At 44.5% G+C, this 24,906-nt stretch overlaps 1 protein-coding gene across 2 annotated transcripts in view; it reads right to left on the reverse strand.

Moving 5' to 3' along the window:
* The window catches only part of rad21l1 (RAD21 cohesin complex component like 1), a 29,321-nt gene extending 4,551 nt beyond the window's left edge, over positions 1-24,770 (reverse strand). The window contains exons 1-10 of one of the 2 annotated variants that reach the window (XM_063208474.1): positions 24,684-24,770; positions 23,477-23,666; positions 23,209-23,338; positions 22,618-22,717; positions 21,885-21,997; positions 21,104-21,172; positions 20,654-20,761; positions 20,202-20,378; positions 19,599-19,825; positions 433-535 (exon numbers count right to left, since the gene is read on the reverse strand). In XM_063208474.1, the coding sequence (XP_063064544.1) occupies positions 433-535; positions 19,599-19,825; positions 20,202-20,378; positions 20,654-20,761; positions 21,104-21,172; positions 21,885-21,997; positions 22,618-22,717; positions 23,209-23,338; positions 23,477-23,623 (1,174 nt within the window). In that variant the 5' untranslated portion in view covers positions 23,624-23,666; positions 24,684-24,770. Of the gene's footprint in view, positions 1-432; positions 536-19,598; positions 19,826-20,201; positions 20,382-20,653; positions 20,762-21,103; positions 21,173-21,884; positions 21,998-22,617; positions 22,718-23,208; positions 23,339-23,476; positions 23,667-24,683 lie in introns of both variants that reach the window. The other variant, XM_063208473.1, reaches the window with a different exon arrangement.
* Positions 24,771-24,906: the final 136 nt, after the last annotated feature.

Here is a 24,906-nt window from a genome sequence, read left to right on the forward strand (position 1 = left end):
CGACAAGATACTGCATAGTGACATAACGTAGGCCTATTTTGACACATTATTCAAACATCAGCCTGTGTATGACCATTATTAAAGCCTGATAGTAGAATAACCCTGAACCTGTAACACTTTCTGAGATAAGAATAACTAGGCTAATAGGCTAATTATTATAAATGTTTTTATTTTTGCAAACTCTGTCAAGCCTGAAATCAGGCATGGAGCCTGAATACTATCAGCCCGGCATGTAAATAGACAGAAGAGGACACTAAACTACTCACACACAAATACAAACATCTCAAATACAAAAATAAATGTATACATTAATTAAATAATAATAATAATAATAATAGTAATTAAAAAAAACGCACACAGTGCACGTTTATTTTTGCTGTCAAAAACAAACTGCCTGTCTATTTGCCCCCCCCCCTGTTCCCTTTCACCCACCCTCTCGGTGCTGTTCCCTGATCTTCTCCGGCTCTGAGTCGCTCTCGTTGACTGCCGGCTCCTTCTTCCCTGGTTTCCTAGGGAACGTGTCTCTGAGGAAGATCTGTGTGGACAGGGAGTGGAAGCTTTTAGCATGTTGACATCATAATTACAGGTGAGATAATGTAAGGTCACATTTATTCATAGAGGCACTTCATGCACAGGCAGTATGATAAAAGGCAGTATAATAAAACTGAGGGTAAAAACAATAAGACAATAAGATCACAGAAAAAGTTAGAATCACAGAATATAAATCAAATGTTAAAGTCATGGTAATAAATGGAGTAAAATACTAACAAAAATGCATCAGATGAAGTTGGAAGCAGCATGTGTGTTGGCTAGGGATGCAAACGATTAACCGATTAATCGACTTTAATCGATCAATGCGTTAATCGAATAAAAAACATTAATCGCAATTAATCGACAATTCAACTGAGAAGAGACCCTGGTGAAATGGGCATGTGAAGAGTGTGTGTGAAGAGGGGTGTGAATAGTGGGAATATTTAAATCACCTTTGGATTAAAGAATTGAAATAGAACTAATTTAAATGTGTAACATCCCCCCATATGGGCCCTGACGAAGAAGCGCTGAATTCACAGCGCTGGTGGCTCAGGGGCGCGATATTAACATTTGTTTGCGTTTCTTCTCTTTATTTCAATGCCTTTTGTTTGCAATCTATCACCATTGTTTTGGCTCCTCTATGCTATCTTCTCACTTCGGAGATAAACTTTGCATATCTTACATCGGGATCTCAAAAGTACTGTGTGAGTGAGTACCCCCCTTCGAGTAATCGCTCGGAGACCCTGGCCACCTGTTCCATTTGCGCACCTCCAGGCGTGATAACCCACGGAACCTCCGGGCCAGTGCGTTCCCGCGCGCTCTCCAGCTGATTTCAGCGCGCACCCCCCTCTAGGGTGTGTTCCGCGCACACCTCTGGTCAGCCGGCCAGATGTTCAAAGCTCACCTTACAGGAGTTCCCGCCAGATCTGAGATGTGTGACTTAAATGCTTACTATGACATGTTGAAAATTGCTACGATGTGTTTGGTATCAATCTGATGGTCATATTTCGGGTGGTGACAAGGTATTGGTGTTGAAAATGGTCGTAGATGATTTATTAAAGATTCAGAATCATAGGAATGAATGAAGAGTCGGGCATTTGCCCAACCCCTCTGGGTTACAGTAGCCCAGCCCAAATGAATAGTCGCAGCCTATTGGCTACCTGGCCAAGGTGACCCACGTGGTAAATATTCATTTAAGACGGGGGGAAATATGAATTCTATCAGGTTTTATCTGTATCCAGATCCTCCGCGAATCTCTCGTTCGTGTAGCCTTTCCTCTTGTTCAGGTATGCATTGACTTTCTTTCAAATTGTACTTTGTCGTAGAATTAGATTTGTCTTGTAATAAAACTTTCATTGATCTATATTTTGTTGTAGATCCCGTTTATTCCTTCATAAGGTTATTGTACTGTCGAAACGTAGCAGCTCCAAGGACATTTCTCCATGTGGAGTGGGACGCTAAACTTCGGGTCAGCCCGAGTGTCAATGGTGTCTACTTAGGATAAAAATATGTTATTGTAAACTGGAACTTAAGCGGGGTGATCAGATCTTTTTGGGTGTAGCTCTTGACATACACCTCTCGCCTCCTATTGCAGTCGAATAGGGGTAAAGTGTATGGGGCTTAGGATCTCATAAGTATGGTACCTTCCAGCAACCTTAACCTCTGATTTATTCTAGACGTCTCTCATATGGGATGGACATGCATAAAGAAACTAGTCGGCCGCATGCAAATCAGTTCTACAAGTAAATGGATATAAAACCCTTGACAGCTGGACTCAGACTTAACCGATATTGTTGGAATATTCATAATAAGAACAGTTTATATTAATTGAGTGCAATCACACAATTATCCTGGGATTAGGGAGATCTACGACTGAGATCCCATCATAATACGGAAACTTGGTAAATTAGGAACTAAAATGAAATGTTTTCTACAGTCCAGAGTTTAAGGAGCAGAGCACGAGACTAGGATTCCGGTGTTGGGCCTATCTCAGGTTTACAGTGGTGACCCCGACGTGATTCGTGTGAAGGCGCGAAAACCTATTTTTTGGAGTCAGATAAAGCATGAGGTTTGGACTGCTTCTTATCTACGCCTGGATTTGGTAAGTAAAACTTTTCATTTTACCACAACACAAGATAAGGGACAAATCTAGCACACTACATATATACATCCTTTTGTTGTTTTCGAGTCGACATACTCGTGTTAGATCAGCACCGTAGAACGCTGATAAGGGTGGAGAAAGTAGTGGGGCAACATGTCACATCAGGGCTACGACAGAGTAGATGAACAATTAATGGTTTCGGCCACTGATCATTTGAAAGAGGTCTTTCGCCGCCTCAATAAAGAGGGCATCACCCCCAATACAGACAATCCCCGTTTACTGGAATGGTTTGAGGGCGGTGGCTGTAAATGGCTCCAAAAGAATAAGGGAAAGGATGGCTTAGCAGCCATCTTATTCATATTACGCAGAAATGACCTAGGCTCCCTGAATTCGAAAGCACGCGAGCTCGAAAATACTCGTAGCTTGGAATGTGGCCGCTCCGAAGAGCTTAAACAATTACGCGCGCAACTAGAGGCATTCAATTTCGAGAAGCAAAATTGGGCTCGGCAGAGCACCGCTTACGAAGAGCAAATTAGCGAGCTCCAAGATAAACTGCGTCGTAATGAAGGCTATAATGAAAGTCTCGAGCAATATTGCGAGCAGGCCGGGTTTCCGGTGGCCTCTCTCAAGAAAGCCGTAATCGCTTCCGCCTCTAAGGACGATAGCGAAGACGAGGAGGATATGGTTATCGCCAAGAAAATAACCCAAATGAACGTCCAACCGATAACATCTGCGCTTCGCAAAGCTCCGTCAGTGACTCCCAAATTTGATCAGGCAGCCCAGTCCACCCCGATTGGCCGGGGAAGACCCCCACTCTTTCTGCAAACCCCCTCGATCCTTAAAACACCTAAATTACGAGGGTATAGCCCGCCTCCGTACATTCCTAGCGAGAACACCATAATAAACATAGAGGAGGGAGAATATGACCCAGATGAGGATGAGCTGTCTGAGCTAGCCTCTTGGGCCCAATCTGCGCCACCAACTGCGCCGCCAACTGCTCCACCAGCTGGTGGTGCCCGACCAAAACAATGGATGCGAAGTAGCCCAGTCCTAACTCGAAAGAGAACTGCTAGTACTATCCCCTCAAAGAGTGTCGCGGTCCTAAAAGAGATCTATGACGGGTCTTCCACGACATTTATAAGTCGGCCCTTATCTTGCGATGAGTGCACCAGGCACAAAGAAATGATTGGCATGTTGCCTCGTAAGGGACCATTCCAACCATATTGGGATCAATTGATGTTGCAAGCACTCGTGTACGGCCTAGAGCTTAGAGATGTATGGCAAATTGTGCTACTGACAATCCCCGATGAATTGCGCCATAAAATGACAAGCGTCGCTGGTCTCACTAACGGAGACATAGTAAAGCAAGGTGCCCACGAGACAAAAGAAATGGTGCATGACAAACTTAGGGCTGGGTTACTCAAACTTAGGGGTCCTACACACGCTGACTGGGAAAAAATCACCGACGTTAAACAAGGCGCAAAAGAAGCATTCGAAAAATACGCAGAGAGAGTCTGGGTTGCTTTCCATGAGCACTCAGGCACTGAGCGGCCCACTCGCGATGAGGTTGCCTTACTGCAGCTCATCAAAAATAATGCAGGCGATCACATTCAACAAGCTATGCTGCTGGGCACTGACCCATCCGAGAAAACGTATGATGCTTTAGTTGACTGGGGCATGAAAATAGAATCTCGCAACAAAAAATACCGCGCCGTATCTACTACTAACTGGGTCACTGAAGGAAAGGGCGAGCGTGAACCAAACGACTTCTGTGGGGGATGTAAGATGCGGGGTTTCCACACTAGGAAGTGTCCGCGCGCACAAAAATCTGATCGCGGGCCAAACTATGTTCCCCCCTCTCCCGAAGATGAGCGCATCCTGCAGCGCTTCGAGCGCTATGTAAATGGTGGGAGGGCTCCTGTTAAATGTAACGCTCTTATTATGATATAGAATGTTGTGTACAGTAAGATGGTTCAGCCAATCAATCACCTGCGTGTGATATAGGGTGTGACGTGATCACGCATACTGGTCAGTGTTCGGGTCCTGCATGAACAGAGAGAAGTCATGCAGAAGTTCAGCTCCGTGTTTATTCAATAAATAAGAAAACTGTGAATCTCCGCTCCGCTCATTATTCGCCACGTAGGTGAAATCTGCTGCCGGATGAACACCTCAACAGGTTATGGGCCCAGGGCCGAAGAAGAGCGAGCGTGAGTAGTTTTAGTTAAGCGCGACGAATTACGCGATAACGTTAAGTTTGGAGCTGAGGAGAATTTGGCGGGCTCGTGGTGAAGATGGCTAACCGAGCCACTGGAGTTCCAGCACCACAGTTGCTGTTCGACGGGTCTGAAGAAAGATACGACCTGTGGGAAACAAGGTTTTTGAGCTGCCTACACATCCTGAAGCTAAAAGGGACAATTCTGTCAGATGAACCGGAGGAGACGAACGACGATGATCGACGAAAGAATGCCGACTGCTACGCCGAGCTGGTAAGGCTAGTCGATGACAAGAGCCTGTCGCTAATCAGGCATGAGGCTGCAGAGAACGGCAGAAAGGCACTTAAGATTCTGAGAGAACAGTACGCTGGTAAAAGCAAGCCCAGAATCATTAACATGTATACATCGCTGACTAAGTTGCGAATGGGAGAAAAAGAGACTGTTACTGATTACTTGATTAGGGCAGAGAACATTATCACTGCGTTAAGAGAAGCAGGGGAAACCCTCAGTGATGGACTGATCGTGGCCATGGTGCTAGGCGGGCTACCAGAGACATTCAAGCCGTTAGCGGTGCATGTGACACAGAATGAAGATAATGTCACGTTCGCCGACTTCAAAAGAAGGCTGCGGGTGTATGAAGAATCGGAAAAGATGAAAATGACAGAACAAAGTACAGATAACGTGATGAAGACGTACGCGAGACAGAACAAAGGGCAGAGCAGAGCTGAAAATAGCAGGAAAGATGAAGATGCCGACATGACGTGCTACAAGTGTGGAACAAAGGGACACAGGGCGCGAAAATGCTACAGGCGAGTCTGGTGCGGCCATTGCAAGAACGCCACGCACGCAGAGTCCATCTGCAAGAAGAAGCGCGAGCAAGATGGCGCCAGAAAATTCGCGGAGAAGCAAGATGGAGCGGTTGGAGCCGAGCGAGATGGAGCGGATGGAGCCGACGATGCCCTCTTCATGGCCAACTACGTCCAGCGAGAGAGACCACCGGGCAACGTGAAGAAGAAGGGGATCATGGTGGACGCAGGGGCGACTTCCCACATCGTCAACGACATCAGCAAGTTCGAGAGCTTCGACCACTCGTTCCAGCCGAGCACCCACTCGGTGGAGTTGGCGGATGGAAGCAAGTGCAACGGGATGGCGCAACGCAGAGGAACCGCGGTGATCCACCTGCTGGACAGCAGGGGACAGCAACGCAGGGCGCAGCTGAGGGGTGCGCTCTACATGCCGACATACCCACACGACATCTTTGCGGTGTCGAGGGCTGCCAACGGAGGTGCAACGGTGATCTTCGAGAAAGGGGACAGTCGCATTATCGGCAGTGATGGTCGCAGGTTTGACATACATGAGAGTGGTAACTTGTATTACTTGCCTACTGTTGAAAATGATGCTGACCATGTAAAAGTGTGTCATGATGTGCAGACCTGGCATCAGATATTAGGTCACTGTAATTTTGAGGATGTGAAAAATTTACAAGGTGTGGTGAAGGGCATGGAGATTAAGGGAGGTTCTTCTGGGGTGAAAATGTCATGTGATGTGTGCACACAAGGGAAATTCACACAGACACGAAATAGGGAGCCAGATAGGAAGGCAAAAGGGCCCCTAGAGTTAGTACACACTGATTTAGCAGGCCCCATGCGTACCCCGAGCATGGAAGGGCATCGATATGTGCAGTCATTTACAGATGATTACTCAGGCACGGTGTTTGTGTACTTTCTCAAGTCGAAGAGTGACACAGTTAAGGCCACAGAGAAATTCTTGGCGGATGTAGCTCCCTACGGGCAAGTCAAGTGTGTCCGTTCCGATAACGGCACTGAATTTACAGGGCATGAGTTCCAGACACTCCTAAGAAAAAATAGGATTAGACACGAGACGTCGGCGCCATACTCGCCCCACCAAAACGGCACTGCAGAAAGAGGTTGGCGCACCCTCTATGAGATGAGCAGATGCCTACTGATCGAAAGCGGGTTACCTGATAACTTGTGGAACTACGCTGTTCAGACCTCAGCCTATGTGAGAAATAGGTGTTACAATAGGCACACAAAGAAGACAGCATACGAGCTGTTCTCAGGCAATGTACCCAACCTGGCCAAATTGCAAAAGTTTGGATCCGCGTGTTTTGCTTACAAGCAAGAGAAAGGCAAAATGGAATCGCGATGTGACGAAGGTGTTTTCGTAGGCTTAGACAAAAACAGCCCGGCATACCTAGTGTACTACCCAGACAAAGAGAAGGTACAGAAACACAGGTTGGTGAAATTCACAACAAAAACGACAAACGAGATGAGTACACAAACAGAGCAGTCACACACAGGTTATGGGGACATACATACCATGGTTGACAACACTGATGATGATGGGTTTGATGAGGGTTGATGAGAAACCTGAAAATGCAGGTCAGTGTGTCCAGAGTGGTGGTGTTCGTGCTTCACCTGAAAAGACTGAACGTACCCAGCCAGGTGATGTCACAGAGACTGTTTACAGAAAGAACCCACCACGGGCCAAAAGGAGGCCGGCTCACCTGCAGGACTATGACACAGGTGACACAGAGGAGGACAATCTCAACACTTGCGTGGACTGTTGTTACAGGGCAGTGTGTGATATACCTCATACTTACCAGGACGCCATTGCGTCAAACAAAGCAAGGCAGTGGAAAGCTGCAATGAGAGAGGAGATGCAATCTCTCGAGGAGAACGAAGCCTTCACCCTGACCCAGTTGCCACCGGGCAAACAGACAGTGGGGGGTAGATGGGTTTATGCGTTGAAAAACGAAATCGATGGATCTGACAAATTCAAAGCAAGGTACGTAGCAAAAGGCTACAGTCAGAAACCAGGTACAGATTACGACGAAACATTTTCACCCACAGCTGACATGACAAGTGTAAGGGTTGTGATGCAAAAAGCAGTACAGGAGAATTTAGTCTTACACCAGATGGATGTTAAGACAGCTTATTTGCATGCACCAATTGATTGTGAGCTCTACATGGAGCAACCTGAGGGGTTTGAAAAGAAATCAGACAGGGGAGAGAAGCTAGTGTGCAAGCTACAAAAATCCATTTACGGGTTAAAGCAATCTGGGAGAAATTGGAATGCAATGCTACACACATGCCTGGTTGAGAATGATTTCGTCCAAAATGCTGCAGAAACATGTGTTTACACACAGGAAAGAAATGGTGAGAAAGTGATCATAATAGCATGGGTTGATGATCTCATCATTGCTGCCAGCAATGAGAATGTGCTGAAAAAGGTGAAGCGGACGCTCACCGAAAGGTTCAAAATGAAAGACATGGGTAAACTGAAGCATTTCTTAGGGATTGATTTTGAACAGACAGATGGTGTCGTTACAATGTCACAGGAGAAATTTGTGAACAAGGTTTTAGACAGGTTTGTCATGCAGGACTGCAAGCCTAGAGAAACACCATGTGAAGCGAAACTAGAGTACACAGAAGATGCAGAGAAAATGCAAGAGCCGAGAAAGTACAGGGAGGCTGTGGGAAGCTTAATTTACTTGTCCACATGCACTAGGCCTGACATTAGTTTCGTGGTCAGTAAACTCTCCCAGCACTTTGCTGAACCAACTTTAGAGCACTGGAACACAGTTAAACACGTGTTCAGATACCTCAAAGGTACAAAAGAAAAGAAATTGTACTTCAGGAGAAGCGACACAGAAAAACTAGGCCTAAGAGTCTACAGTGATGCTGACTGGGCATCAGATTCGGTCGACAGGAGAAGCACATCAGGGTATTGTGCCAGTCTTAATGAGGGAAGCTCTTTGATTTCATGGAAAACAAGGAAACAACCTACGGTGGCTTTATCAACGTGTGAGGCAGAATACATGGCCTTAGCATCTGCCATACAAGAGGGCATTTACTTAGAACAACTTTTAAGTGGTGTTGACAATTACAAATATGCACAGAGCACAGTGTACGAAGATAACCAAGGTGCCATTGCACTGGCTAAAAATCCTGTGAATAGACAGAGAAGCAAGCATATTGACATAAAGTACCACTTCATCAGGGAGAATGTAAATAATGGAAGGTTTACTTTGGAGTACTGTCCTACAGAGCAAATGGTTGCTGATGTTTTGACCAAGCCAGCTACTAAGCTGAAGTTGAGAGTTGAAGTTGAGACACATGTTTGGTAAATGAATGTAATGAGTTTTTTCAGATGTAATGAGTTGTTTTATATGTGATTTTGTTTTCTATGTGATGTAATGGAATAAGAGCGAGTGGGGGTGTTAAATGTAACGCTCTTATTATGATATTATATAGAATGTTGTGTACAGTAAGATGGTTCAGCCAATCAATCACCTGCGTGTGATATAGGGTGTGACGTGATCACGCATACTGGTCAGTGTTCGGGTCCTGCATGAACAGAGAGAAGTCATGCAGAAGTTCAGCTCCGTGTTTATTCAATAAATAAGAAAACTGTGAATCTCCGCTCCGCTCATTATTCGCCACGTAGGTGAAATCTGCTGCCGGATGAACACCTCAACAGCTCCACAGGGGGGTCAAAACGCACATGCATCTAACCAGCAGTCACTCGAGCGTGATAGAGCGTACATCACCAACCGCCTAGCTAACTCGCAATAGGGGTGCTCGGCCTCTGTCGGCAGCATCACCGTTGGCGATAACAGAATTAAGATCAAAGCTAGCTTAGGAGGCCAGTTAGCAGACGTTCTAATTGATACCGGGGCTGCGTGTTCCTGTACTAACATTCCTTTACCATTGACCGATGAGACAATTCGAATTACTGGAATAGGCGACACAAACATGATTGCGTACCGAACACAACCAGTCACGTTGGACTTAGGCACTGTAGTCATAACTGAACCGTTATGGTATTTGCCAAATAACAATGAGGGAACTGTGCTGGGTATGGACATTATGGGAGAATATGGCTTCGTCATAAAATGCTTCGAGAAACAAATCGAAATAGGCATAGACCAGAGCGTAAAACCCCAATTTCCCAAAACGTCCACTAAAAAGGGGCGCGCAAAAGGGCGCGTAATGTCCATCGCAGTCGAGCCAGACCCAGTACAATCACTCATTGACAAACATAAAGATCTGTGGGCTACGCATGAGCATGACTGTGGAGAAATTGACTTCGAAGTAGGCATCGAAGGGGAGCCGCCACCTCCCCAGAGACAATACCGAATCAAACCGGAAGCGGCTAAGGCCGTGGGGGAAATCGTGAAGCAACTCGAGACAAGAAACATTGTGCGTCGTTGTAGCTCCAGCACAAATGCGCCGTGCTTGCCAGTACCTAAACCGAACGGCAAGTGGCGCCTCTGCATTGATTATCAACGGCTAAACAAAACTCTCCCAAAAGCCACCCCCATAGTCGCCAACCCGTCGACGCTCTTAACCACCGTAGCCACCGACGCAAACTGGTTTACTGTTCTTGACATTAAAAACGGATTTTGGTCGATCAGAGTTAAACGCGAGGATCAATGGAAATTAGCGTTTACAGTGAATGACGTACAGAGTACATGGACGAGATTGCCTCAAGGCCTACATAACAGCCCGGCCATATTTCATCGAGCGGTCGCAGACATACTCCAACCACACCTAGACACAGGGCAGGTCACCCATTACGTAGACGACATAATGATTGCGACAGAGGGCTCTCTTAGCAAACACTTGGAAGTCGTCGATGAGGTCCTTACGACACTAAAAAGAGCCGGGTTCAAACTGAATCGTGAAAAAGCGCAAATCGCAAAAACCGAAGTGCAATACTAAACTATCTCCGCGACTTCATCCCTAACTTCGCGGAGATTGCCAGACCCCTGTACGAGCTATTGAAAAACAAACCAAAACCGAACGATGTCTTAGACTGGACCGCTCAGCAGGAGCAGGCGTTTACTACACTTAAACAGAAGCTGTGTTCCGCCCCTGCTTTGGGTCTACCTAACACATCCAAAACTTTCCACATCCAAGTGGATGCGTGCAATGCGACTCTCAGCGGCGTTCTTGCTCAAGAGCATGGAGGAAAATTGCGCCCAGTGGCTTACTACAGTCGGAAAATGTCCCCTATCGAAATAGGCTTTGATCCGTGCTGTCGACAAGTGTTTGCGGTACATTGGATGATAACTGTCACCGAACCAATCGTGGGCTTTCAGCCCATCATCGCTCATACAATGCACACGCCGGTAAAAATGCTATTGGAGGGCAAAATAAAGGGAGTGTCAGCTCAAAGGCTCGCTCGTTGGCTAACTGACATCCAAGCGCGCGACATCACCGTTCAACACACACGCATACTTCCACATCTACTCGGGGACGTTGAGGGCACACCACACGAATGTGAGCCTTCACCAGAATATTCTAGCACCGTATTAGATGCTGAAATTCCAGGTCAAACGAGAGTGTATGTTGACGGGTCAAAATACATGGAAAATGGAGAATACCACACGGGTTGCGCAGTGTGGGCTCCCGAGCCCCCCGATTCAAAAGATAAAGAGCTGCTGTTTAAACTGCCGTCGACAACATCAGCACAAGAAGCTGAACTAATTGCGTTGTTAGAAGCCATCAAAGCACACCCGGAGCCGTTGTGTATTTACACGGACAGTCGCTATGCGTTCGGGGTAGTGCATGACTTTATGGCACAGTGGCAACTGCGCGCCTTTCTCACATCAGCTGGCACTCCCGTTAAGCATTTTAACACAATCACCGCCATTTGGGACGCAGTGCAGGAGCGCACTAACACGATTTCCGTCGTAAAAGTTAGGGCGCACATAATAAAAGATCCCACCATCCATGAGCAAAATAACAATCACGCTGACCAACTCGCAAAGCAAGCCGCACTGACAGGGAAGCCATGGGAGCCATTTACAGCCTCTGAGCATTCAATTGCTGCCGTCTCAGCGACCCCCATTGATTTGAAACAATACCAGAAAGATTTATGGGTATCTGACAATGAACTTGTGCCGTACTTGGAGAACAAAAAATCAAATGTTCAAATTGAAGATGGCATTGTGCTTTTTGATGGCTGTTATGTAGTGCCCCCTGCACTACATAATCCGGTTATCAAAATGTACCACGAATATGCGCATGTGGACTCAGCAAGTACGGCACAACTCATAAAGCGTTTTTTCTGGTGGCCTTCATTGGCATCTGACGTCACGAGCTGGTGCGACAATTGTGTGGTTTGCGCCGCTAGCAACCAGGGCAATACTGGGCGCACCAATTTCCGCAGGCCGAGACCCCCCAAAGGCCCATGGGAAAACTTGCAAATGGATTTCATCGGTCCACTACCCCCCGCTCGGGGAGGTTATCGGTACTGTCTCGTGATAGTCGACAAATTCTCTAAATGGGTCGAAGCCATACCGACACGAAACAATACCGCGCATACAGTAGCGCGAATATTGGCAAACCAAATTGTTCCAGCGCACGGGGTCCCATACCAGGTGGAATCGGACCAGGGGACGCATTTCACCGGTCTTGTAATGAAAACTATGTGCAAAATGTTGAACATCCGCCAAAGATTACACGTTCCCTATCGCCCACAGAGCTCGGGAATGGTGGAGAGGGCCAATCGCACTATCAAAGAGCAAATCTCAAAACAAATCACGCAGCACAAACACACTTGGTTGGACGCCCTTCCCACAGTATTAACCATACTAAGGGCGACTCCATCCAGAGCCACGGGCATCAGCCCATTCGAGATCATGACAGGGCGAGTCATGAAGCTTCCCATCGATCCAGATATCTCCCCAGATGATATTGGACCACTAACTGTGGCCACTCAGCAGACAGTCCTAAAGCAAATACAAGAACGCCTCAAAGTGCTATATGCGCAGGCGACGCTAAAGCAAAAGCAATCTGATTTGAAAAATGATGCTCATTTCAATCCTACTGCTGAAAGAAAATTTGATGTGGGAGATAAGATCATGGTGCGCGTGTTTGTGCGAGAAAATGCTTTTGGCCCCCACTGGCACGGCCCATATGAAGTTAAAGCTGTGAGCAGTAACAGCTGCTTGGCCGTGACCGTGCGAGGGAAAGTGCGATGGTACCACATGGTACAATGCAAAAAGTTTAGAGGCTCATCTGATGAATAACTGTGTTATGTTTGTTTTACAGGCAAGCAACGGCCATTCCATGGATGCCGGACAATCGGAAAGTGTCGGGCTCGACATGTATCCGACCCGGCCAACGAGTTCAACTCACTCATAGCTATGGATGCGGGAGATGGGTTTGGAAATTCTTCAAGGGGCCAGAACACACTGATCTTACTACACTACCACCTAAGCAAGACATAGTCTGGCCCCCCGGCGTAGCGTCGGATCAAAATTGCGACACCCAAATATGCTGTAATGAAGGTTCCACCCATCCCCCCTCTAAATCCCTTGTAGGCTATACACCACACCCTATTGAATTACAGAATAGCACCGCGTGGTACCAGTTGAAAAACTTCCCACACACTAATGTCGGTGCTATGTATATACTCTATCAGATAAAGAATGATGGAAAAGATCCAAAGAAGTGCTACCGCACGAAGGATCTCGAACCAGCCGCATACAGGTGCATGCACATGGCACCCCATAATCTCACACATATATTCTATAATGACATTATATATAACCTGTCTCTTCCTCTCACAGATGAAAGCCGACCTAAAACTTTTGTGTGGACCACACGAAAGGAAGGAGTGTACTGCGTAGGCAACTGCCTACACAGTAACAATTCATACACCACACCTTCTAATTGCACATACGAACCAAAGAAGTGTTTTAACTTGACGACCTGTGGTTATAAACGACCAACACAGTGTCCCACACTTCATCCAACACCCACACATGGACTGATTAAGGGTAGCGTGAACAAAACCTTGTTGCATAATGTCAATTTAGTCATGGCACATATTTCATACAACATATCCAACATACTGACTGCTTATACTACACATTGTAACATGAATGGAGACACATACACATGGCTACAGTCACGCATCGAAGACCTGGTTACTGACTATGGAACTAGACTCGCGGCTCAAGTAAATTCTATGCGCAGCAAAAGAGATTTACTCTCACAAATATCTGGCCTCTTTGGTACAGTCAATTCGGCAGTGAACTCGTACAGAATTGGCGGACAGTCGCAGTACACAAGCTGGCTGGCAAGCCAGGTGGCCACTGGATTCCAGCACCTCACCAACTCCAATGAACGAATTATTAAGGCTGTACGGTCAGAAGCGCAGGCGCTACTGACCACCAGCGTAGCTTTATTCAATCAAACACACAAACTCGAGCGTGACGTAGCCTGCAGATCATTTGCACAAGATTTATTCACAGCCGCCCGCCAAGAGATTTTAGATTTGCGCCTGCACAAAGTGCCCAAGCATGCGCTACAAGATCTAATAGAGATCTTGGATTTACATAGGTGGTTTGAATCCGAAAAAATGAAAGATGTACAATATTCTGAATTGTTGACCACTCTGATGATGTACACGGGCAAAGAATGCCCTGGTTGTATTGGATTCTTTGCCACCTTCCCGCTCATACATCCTGATCAAGTTTTTCCAAATTCCACTACCATACATTCTATTGGGGTGGTGGCAAACAATCAGGTGTTAACGTGGGACCACCTAGCTGGGTACATGACCATTGGTAAAACCGAGACACTGTTCACCACCCGAAACTGTTGCCATGAGACTGCCAAATATGTCATTTGTACTTGTAATACTCTCCAGCCATCTGCTTTCAATGATTCCAAGTTAATCAATGTTAGGTCTCTTCATGGATATTCGGACGCCGTCCAGGTGTCCAGCACACAATGGTGTGTCATCAGTGAAATGAACTCATTCTCCTACGGCGGGCTGACGTGCCCCGCCAACCACAGCTTCTGTCTAGAGGTGACAGAAGATTTCTCTATGGGGTCCCTCCGCATTCTAGGGAGAACCCCACTGGACTCTGACCTCTCTCCTTGGTGGGAGGACAACTTCTACGAGGAGGGAACTCAGGCGCTGGCAGACACCATGACCCTGGTACAACAGCTCATATAGCAGGTGGATTACCACCTCAACCAGGCCCAGGTACAAGCAAACCTGGCCGAGAAGACTGCAGAGCTCCTCACCAGTTCCACCACCCATGCCGCGGTGGCGGCGTACACCTGGTGGGATTGGATCTTCAGGGGTTGTGTACTCGCCAGCGCCCTCATCCTCCTCTTCACGCTGTTCCAGTGCTGCTACTTCAAACACCTCATCCGCTCCTTGAAAAGGGAGTCTGAGGCAGCACTGACGGCCAGCAAATATCTCACGCCCGTTCTTCGTCGATGACCGCCGGTGGGGGCATTCCTACCGGCCACGAAAGACACTGGACTTTTACCTTCGTGTTCCGAGGGGCCACTGTAACATCCCCCCATATGGGCCCTGACGAAGAAGCGCTGAATTCACAGCGCTGGTGGCTCAGGGGCGCGATATTAACATTTGTTTGCGTTTCTTCTCTTTATTTCAATGCCTTTTGTTTGCAATCTATCACCATTGTTTTGGCTCCTCTATGCTATCTTCTCACTTCGGAGATAAACTTTGCATATCTTACATCGGGATCTCAAAAGTACTGTGTGAGTGAGTACCCCCCTTCGAGTAATCGCTCGGAGACCCTGGCCACCTGTTCCATTTGCGCACCTCCAGGCGTGATAACCCACGGAACCTCCGGGCCAGTGCGTTCCCGCGCGCTCTCCAGCTGATTTCAGCGCGCACCCCCCTCTAGGGTGTGTTCCGCGCACACCTCTGGTCAGCCGGCCAGATGTTCAAAGCTCACCTTACAGGAGTTCCCGCCAGATCTGAGATGTGTGACTTAAATGCTTACTATGACATGTTGAAAATTGCTACGATGTGTTTGGTATCAATCTGATGGTCATATTTCGGGTGGTGACAAGGTATTGGTGTTGAAAATGGTCGTAGATGATTTATTAAAGATTCAGAATCATAGGAATGAATGAAGAGTCGGGCATTTGCCCAACCCCTCTGGGTTACAGTAGCCCAGCCCAAATGAATAGTCGCAGCCTATTGGCTACCTGGCCAAGGTGACCCACGTGGTAAATATTCATTTAAGACGGGGGGAAATATGAATTCTATCAGGTTTTATCTGTATCCAGATCCTCCGCGAATCTCTCGTTCGTGTAGCCTTTCCTCTTGTTCAGGTATGCATTGACTTTCTTTCAAATTGTACTTTGTCGTAGAATTAGATTTGTCTTGTAATAAAACTTTCATTGATCTATATTTTGTTGTAGATCCCGTTTATTCCTTCATAAGGTTATTGTACTGTCGAAACGTAGCAGCTCCAAGGACATTTCTCCATGTGGAGTGGGACGCTAAACTTCGGGTCAGCCCGAGTGTCAATGGTGTCTACTTAGGATAAAAATATGTTATTGTAAACTGGAACTTAAGCGGGGTGATCAGATCTTTTTGGGTGTAGCTCTTGACATACACCTCTCGCCTCCTATTGCAGTCGAATAGGGGTAAAGTGTATGGGGCTTAGGATCTCATAAGTATGGTACCTTCCAGCAACCTTAACCTCTGATTTATTCTAGACGTCTCTCATATGGGATGGACATGCATAAAGAAACTAGTCGGCCGCATGCAAATCAGTTCTACAAGTAAATGGATATAAAACCCTTGACAGCTGGACTCAGACTTAACCGATATTGTTGGAATATTCATAATAAGAACAGTTTATATTAATTGAGTGCAATCACACAATTATCCTGGGATTAGGGAGATCTACGACTGAGATCCCATCATAATACGGAAACTTGGTAAATTAGGAACTAAAATGAAATGTTTTCTACAGTCCAGAGTTTAAGGAGCAGAGCACGAGACTAGGATTCCGGTGTTGGGCCTATCTCAGGTTTACAAATGTGGTATTTTATCTCAATTTTTAATTAAAACTTTTAGATTTAGTAGGTTTTTTTTAGAGAAACATTGAGATTTTGGGGGGAAAACGCCGCTTATCAATTAATCGTAAGTCGATCGATAAGGCTATCAACTAATGATTAATGAATTAATCGATAATTTGCATCCCTAGTGTTGGCGCAGTGGCTGAGGGGTATGAGTTTTAATTTTGCTTTGGAAAAATTAGTCACACCATTAAAGGGAAATTGGAGAATATTTTGGAAAATTTGGTATTTGTTTTTGGATTTTGTGGGAAATAGTGATGTTAGGTTGGAAGGCTGGGATTCTGTTGATGTTTGAGTTGGGCCACCCCCAACCCCCACAATTGTTAATTGTCATTATTATTGTTGATGCTGTTGCCTTTATTTTACTTGGTTGTGCCTGAGGTTTGGGGTTGTTGTGTGTTTATGTCTTGAAAAATCTTAATAAAAAAATTAGGACTGGGCAAAGTTTACGTGTTAACGGTGCGTTAACTATTGAGTTCAGTATCGCCTGACAATTTTGTTAACGCTTAACGCAGCAGGGGTTTTTTTTTGGGGGGGGGTTGCCTTTTTTGACCGTCGTTCGTGTCTTATTTTGAAAGCGTCAGTGCACTTCTGTTGCTGCTTCCAGTGAAAAAGTAGGCAAAACAAAACAGGCATAGCCTACAGAAGGACATCAACTTCTGAATGGACATATTCGGCACACAGTTCTAAAGTCCTCCTTGCTCTCGAGAATGTGTCTCGTCTTTTGCAGCTCGCAAGGTTAGTCTATTGTACGGTCAACATAAAAAGGTAGTCTACTGTTGTGCTGGCCGTCTATCAGCTGTCAATAATGCCACGCGGATTGACAGTGCGCATAACTGATAACTAAAGCCCTGATCAAAAATTATATAGATATTACATTCCTCACGCAACGTTTTGGTTTCTACATGGCGCTTGGCGTGCGTAGGCTGCATCAACATGGTATGATTTCGCCTAAATTTACCCGACATCGGCAACCTCGTCAGCATTTAAGATAGTGTTAGTCATGTCAACATTACTGTTTTGAAAGATGTAATTGCTGCCAGTGCCAACAGCCAGTCGATAAATTTCGAATCACTGAAACACCACCTTAAATAATACCAACAGATGAGAGAGAAGGAGGGAGTCTTTGACAGTGAGAGAAGGCAGGACATATCTCACAGACACAAGTTTTCGTAATTTGAGTTTCTAATATTTCAGTTTCAGTTCAATCTTAAATAGCCTAGTGTAATATTGTATGCAATCATTTGTTTCATTAGTAGGCCTACATTGGATAGGCATATAGTCTACTCTTTTAGACCTTTACGTGTAGACTGATAGGTTGGCAAATAGCCTTCATTGTACACAGTACATATGCAAATTATTATTTATCATTTTATTTTATTAATGTATAAAATATTTTTAATTTTGTTTAATTTATTATTATTATTATTATTATGATTGGTCTACTTCATCTTAAAAAATGTCAACGTAGATGGTCTGTAAAAAAAGAGCAAATATTCCAATTCTTTCTGTGGTTGGCTGTGATACATTTTCTGTGAGTAATTTTCAAATAAAATGGTGCTTTTGGTTTGCCCACCGCTAAAAAAATGTACCGTGGCTGGATGTACCATGGTGGGATATTTAAACAGGCAGTGGGCTCCTTCACCTACAGCTCCAGGCCACTTTATTAGAATAGCATGAAAAAGTTGATTTATTTCCATAATTCCATCAATAATGTTAAAGTGTCATGGATTGTAGATGCATGGCCCAGTTGTTTAACTATTCCAATCATTCAAGTTTTTCTTTTTACATAATTTGGCCTTCCAGCTCCAAAAACCCATGAATTGGGAAATTCGCATTATTAGAATATTGTAATAAAATCACAATTTTCTTCATCAAAATTCGTTTCACATCAGTGCACATCAAATCAGTTGAAATTTGGTACTTTCTACATAACATGCAATGTTCAATACTTGGTTAGGACTCTCTGTCTTAATAATGGCCATGATGCGTTTAACATTGAAGTCAATGGCAGAAACAGTGCATGGGAGTAATGGAAGGCCAGATATCCTTGATGCTTTGCCGTCAGCTGTTCTTGTTTGTTGACCTGGTGTCCCACACTTCACTCTTCAATATACCCGTAGATACCCATGCTACGTTTTGGTGTTAACTCACCAGTTTAATTCTAACTCACCAGAAATAAAACCCCATTCATTTTCAATGGGGTGTCATTTCTGGTGATTTAGAATTAAACCAGTGAGTTAGCGACAAAACGTGGCATGGAAATCTACAGGGTATATTGAAGAGTGAAGTGTGGGACACCAGGTCAGCTATACAAAAACAGCTGACGGCAAAGCATCAAGGATATCTGGCCTTCCATTACTCCCATGCACTGTTTCTGCCATTGACTTCAATGTTAAACGCATCATGGCCGTTATTATTAATAATATTAAGACAGAGAGAGTCCTAACCAAGTATTGAACATTGCATGTTGTGTAGAAAGTACCAAAGTTCAACTGATTTGATGTGCACTGATGTGAAACAAATTTTGATGAAGAAAATTGTGATTTTATTACAATATTCTAATGATGCGAATTCTCCAATTCATGGTTTTTTTGAGCTGGAAGACCAAAATGTGTAAAAATAAACAATTTAATGATTGGAATAGTTAAAAAACTGGGCCATGAATCTATAATCCATGACAGTTTAACATTATTGATGGAATTATGGAAATAAATCAACTTTTTCATGCTATTCTAATAAAGTGGCCTGGAGCTGTATCTTCCACTCCAACAGGGCCCGCATCGGAGACACCAGGTGCGTGTACTATATGTGTGTGAGTGTGTGTTTGATTAGTGTATGTGTGTACTCACTCACCTCCAGCAGGTCTGGGTGTACTGTGGTGGGGTGTTTAAGCAGGCTGCGGGCTGCGCCGCCTATCTTCCACTCCAGAGGGGGGCGCAGGGGAGGCACCAGGTCCAGCGTCTCCAGCAGCAGGTCTTCAGACTCCTCCAGCATGCGCCGCATGTCCCCGTTGGACAGCTCCTTCCTCGCGTCCACGATCAGACTCCTCTTCTTCCTCGCCCTCTTCCTCTCTCGACCCGCTGGCCACACAATGCGTCACAAAATGTCTTATTGTTTAGCTTGACTTGCACATTGGAGATGAGTCGAACAATTTCAAATTTCTGTTACATAGATTTTTGACAATTAAGTACACTTGACTTGACAATAACACACAGCACAATCAGGATTAATAGTCGTGATCAACATGTTTTTATAAGAGCTGTCTAGTACAGGTGGTTGCTTGCATTGTGACTTCGTTTTAGTGCTTCAGATTTTTCTGTTTCTTTTTCTCACGTGGTCAATACCAAAGAGCCAATTCTGATGCCTCCACTGCAAACTTTAAAAACGAAAGTGAAAAATCATAAAATTATTTCATTTGGGACCAATAAAGTTGATACTAAACGCAAAGTGTCTTACGGGTCGCTGCAACAGGCTCCAGGGCGAAGAACTCTGCCTCGTTCTCTACCAGGATGGTCTCATCCCCGACGGAGGGTGCAGGAGTGGCAGGCCTGGGACTACCATGACTGGCCTCTATTAGCGTTTCATCTGCTGACATTTCATCCATGGGCATCTCAACATCATCGGCATCAGCATCTGCTGTCAGCACAAACAAATATACAGTATGTCCCATAGTTACTATGGAGATAATCAGGAGCATGGTATACCATTGGTAGCACTGAAACTGTTGGCTGATTTGATACATTTTTTACTATTTGTTAGATTTTTTCCTCTCTCTCACACACACACGGCATGGTAAGACATAGCTCGCTCTCTCCCTGTATCACACATTCTCTCTCTCTCTCTCTCTCTCTCTCTCTCTCGCTCTCTCTCTCACACACACACCATGGTAAGACATCTTACATCCCTACCATTATGGTTGATGGCTGTTGGGGGTGGAGTCTGTGGGACATCATTAGACAAGCGGTACAGATCTGAAAGTCCATTTCTGCTGCCTTGCTCATCCTCCATCAAAAACTCTGGACATAAATCAAGAAATAAAAAATGCATCAGGAAGTACAATTACTTTCACTTTATAGACAGCACTTCTCTTCGGGTCAATACAAGACTTGATTGTCAACATTGAGTAAACACATTGATTGTATAAAATTGATTCTCCTCTTGGAGCAGGCTTCACTTAATTATTTAATCTCTAAGGGTGCTGGCCCAAATATTAAATTCAATGTGTCAAGAAGGAGGCCGCACCTTGCATAGCAGTGTTTTTTTTATTGCACAAACACGTTTCGCCGTGTGCCGCCTTCCTTCTTGAAACATTATATAAAATTGCACATGGGAGTCCGGTATCTGTCGTGGGTCCTTACCCATGATGGTGGTCTCCATGTCGTCATCACCAAAGCCTTCAAGCTCCAAACCGTCACCAACATCTCCAACTGAAAACAGATCAAGAACAGTTGCCTCAACAGCCAGCACCCTCATTACAATGTATTACGGTACTTTCATTTGTGTTCAGTTATCACCAGGCCTCTAAATTAACTTTTTTTCCATCACCAAAATGGGTAGTAGATGTTAATCTTACAAGCCACCCACACACACACACACACACACACTAATGGGTCAAAGTGGCTAGTAAAGCAAGTTGGTCTTTTCTACCAGCCAAACTGAAATTGCACCAGCATTTGGCCCGTTTGCTGGCGTTAAATTAGAGCCCTGGTTATTACTGTGTGGCACAGGACACATCAAAGGGGGTGGGTAATAATTTAACAGAATACTGCATCTAATTCCCTACTTAACTGTTCAAATCAAAACATACGCTTGGATTTATCAAAAATATTTCATGCCACCAATATCTTGGATATTGATTCATCAGGCTAAATTGCGCCATCTTTTGGACAAAACAGTGTGACTGCACATGACACTACTACAACCTTGTTTTGTTCAAGTTTAACACATCTCAACTGGATGGTGCAACATTTAAAATTCATGTATGAAATTAGGCTGATAAAATACAAGAGTGAGAAAAGTAAATTCAAATAAATTCTTCAAGATAGGCACAGAAAAGGTGACAGTCTTATGTAAGTTTCAAGAATGCCTTATGTTGTGTTGCAATTGTCATGGTCCCCATCAGAGTTTGACAATACTGACCTAGAGATCTGACACTGAAGCCGTCAGCCATCACGAGGGGGATATCCTCCTTCAGTGTGATTTCCTCCATGCGACTCTGGTTCAAAGTGTTGTCCATAATATCCTCCAACATCCTGAAAACAAACACACATGCACATTCATTACATTACATTATTACATTACATCACACTTAGCTGATGCTTTTATCCAAAGCGACTTAGTTATTTTACAGGAATTGGCTACAGTCCCTGGGGCAATGTGAGGTGGGGTGCCTTGCTCAAGGGCACTTTCAGCCAGGTGTAGGTGGCTGAAGGTGTAGGGAGGGGTAAGGGTGGGATTCGAACCGGCATGCTTCAGATCTTAAGGCCACCTCCTTAACCATTAGGCCACAACAAACGTGAATTACATTACAACACTGTAACATTATATAAATACAATAAATACATTGGCTAATCAATTGTTATCTCATACAGGGTTTCATTGTACAGTGCTTGATCTTAATCTAAAGGTAAACGGCTGCTTTTTACACAGATCCATTAGTGACTAAATGAAGGAATGACACTAACAACAGGAATAACAATAACAGTGGATATTAATATATATATAAAACAATAAACAACTCAATCTTACAAATGCGACAAAGCGGCCCAGTCGTGGCTCGACCATGAGACTGCTACACTGGCAACCTGGATTCGATTCCGGCCCAAGGTAAAAAATAAATTAAAAATTGACAAAGAAACAATACAAAACCTACACAGGGTTAGGCAGTGCGAAGTCAAAGTCTGTGAAGTCCTCGGGCAGCGTGATAGATTTGAGTCTGGCCTCGTTCATGTCATCAGGCAGGTCCAGCTGGTCTGAGAGGGGCAAGATTTTTTTTTTAATCAGAGGCAAAGTCAGCGCTATTCTCAATTTCTTCATATGTGCTGGACACAATGGAATCAGAATTACATTCCTCACTCTCCTATAGGCAGAGAAAGGAGAGACACAAAAGAACTGAAAGACATGGGTGTTATTTTAGGTGTGAATTGGGACATGTCCATACCACTTTAGAGATGAACCAAGCTTGCACCCACCACTTTATTCATAAATATAAAGCAAAAATATCACCCCTGGACAAATTTCCATTGTAATGTCCCCACCACTTTCCAAGCCAAACCTACACCTTTGAAGGTCCAAATGATGATATACGCTTGAATATCACCACATATGGCAGGGGTTTTCCATTAAAATAAAATTATATTTGTTTTCATTTTGTTCTGACCTTATGGGGTCCAGAACCTTGCCATCCAAGGGCCGCATCTGGCCCCAGGGCCTCCATTTCAACAGCCCTGGCATATATGATTACCTGGTCGGAAGGCCACTCTGATTTTGACGACAGCTTCATTGCAGTCTGCGAGAAGATACTTGGCTTTCCGTGCGTAAATTCGTGCCACTCCAAAAAGGAGATGTCCCGACGTTCTCAAGCCAATTTTAAACTGCAGTTGGGACAGAAACCATCATGATATTTACAACTACATGCTGACATAAAGAAAGATGACCTGAAAATTGATATGGTAATTAAATAAAGAGGTAGTGTGTGTAACCATTACACAATATGGTTTATTATGGCTCACCTGAGGGCATATGATGTCTTGGATGGCAGCCTCCAAGTTGCACTCGAACACTTGTGCTTTTGTCAGTTTCTTCTCCCAATGACAGGCCAGCCAGATTTTGGCCAGGGTCCCCCGGTGGGACGTTAGGAGATGTGTGTAGAACTGCATACTGAAGGCACTGTTTGTTTTCCTTTACTATCCCTCTCCACATCTGTCGGCAACACAAATGTTTTTTTGTTTTTTTTAAGACACAAGGTGAGCTTAGTTTAGTGGCACAAGTTTTGAAGTCCACCAAGATCTGGCGGTTGAAATTCATGATATAACTTTAATTATAGTGAATTAATGACAAGTGCACCACTTCGATGACTTCCAGTAATGAACAGAGTAGACGCGTCTAGCACGTAAACGGCAAGCCGCAAGAGTTGTACATTTTCTCTCAACTTCACTTTCTTTACAAGGCAAAATCAGCAGCAGGAGGACAAGTTAATAAACAAACCCATCCTCTTTTATGTTAAATTGTTTATTATTATGCCATCTGATTTCTCCTCTTCTACCCTTTGATGGACAATATTTTTGTCTCACCCGATAGGTCGGCTGACTGGGTCTCAATTAACCGGTATCTCTTCTTATGTTAGATCAAAGAAAGCTCCCGCACACTGTTCACATTTGCATGGTTTAATGCAACGTTTCGGTCTACTGACCTTCTTCAAGCAATTCCAATGGTCAGTAGACCGAAACGTTGCATTAAACCATGCAAATGTGAACAGTGTGCGGGAGCTTTCTTTGATCTAACGTTGGTGACTTTGGGGTTCCACTCCTACGCACCTGACCAAGGAGGTGTGCAAGAAAATCTTCACTTACTAATCTCTTCTTATGTAAAACAACGTAACATAAACGCCCTAAATTCTTTTTTAAAAAAAATAAAGACCCAACTATTCACTTGCTTTTGTTTTTCAACCCAACATAATCAAAGAGATAAAATAACTCTCAATAAACAGTCCACGTAGCGGGAAATTCTCACAGCTAACCATAAGCTAACTAGCTAGCAGGCGCTATTTAGCTCGAGCTGCAAATATCAACACAAAAAGAAAGCAGTTCAAGGGTAAATGTAAAGATTTGATCATCAATACTAGGAAAATATTACATTTAAGTAACTGTAGCGTACAGTACAATTGAAATAAAAGACATACAACAAGTAAACGGGCAGTAAACCAAGGTATAAGTGTACCTGCAGGTGTTCGCTCCGCTCGCGCCTTGTTATTGAACTGATGATGATGAATCAATGAAGATGTGATGTGCGTGCGTGACGTGTGTGGCCTTCACGTGCCACGATGGGAATTAGAGCTAGTTCTATGGTAAATGCCAACACGAAAAGCACATGAACCAGAGCCGTAGATATCATATAATATTATATTTATTTATATAAATGGCTCTGACATGAACACCTCACC

Source organism: Engraulis encrasicolus, chromosome 10 (genome assembly GCF_034702125.1).
Source record: "Engraulis encrasicolus isolate BLACKSEA-1 chromosome 10, IST_EnEncr_1.0, whole genome shotgun sequence".
NCBI classification, from domain to species: Eukaryota; Metazoa; Chordata; class Actinopteri; order Clupeiformes; family Engraulidae; genus Engraulis; species Engraulis encrasicolus.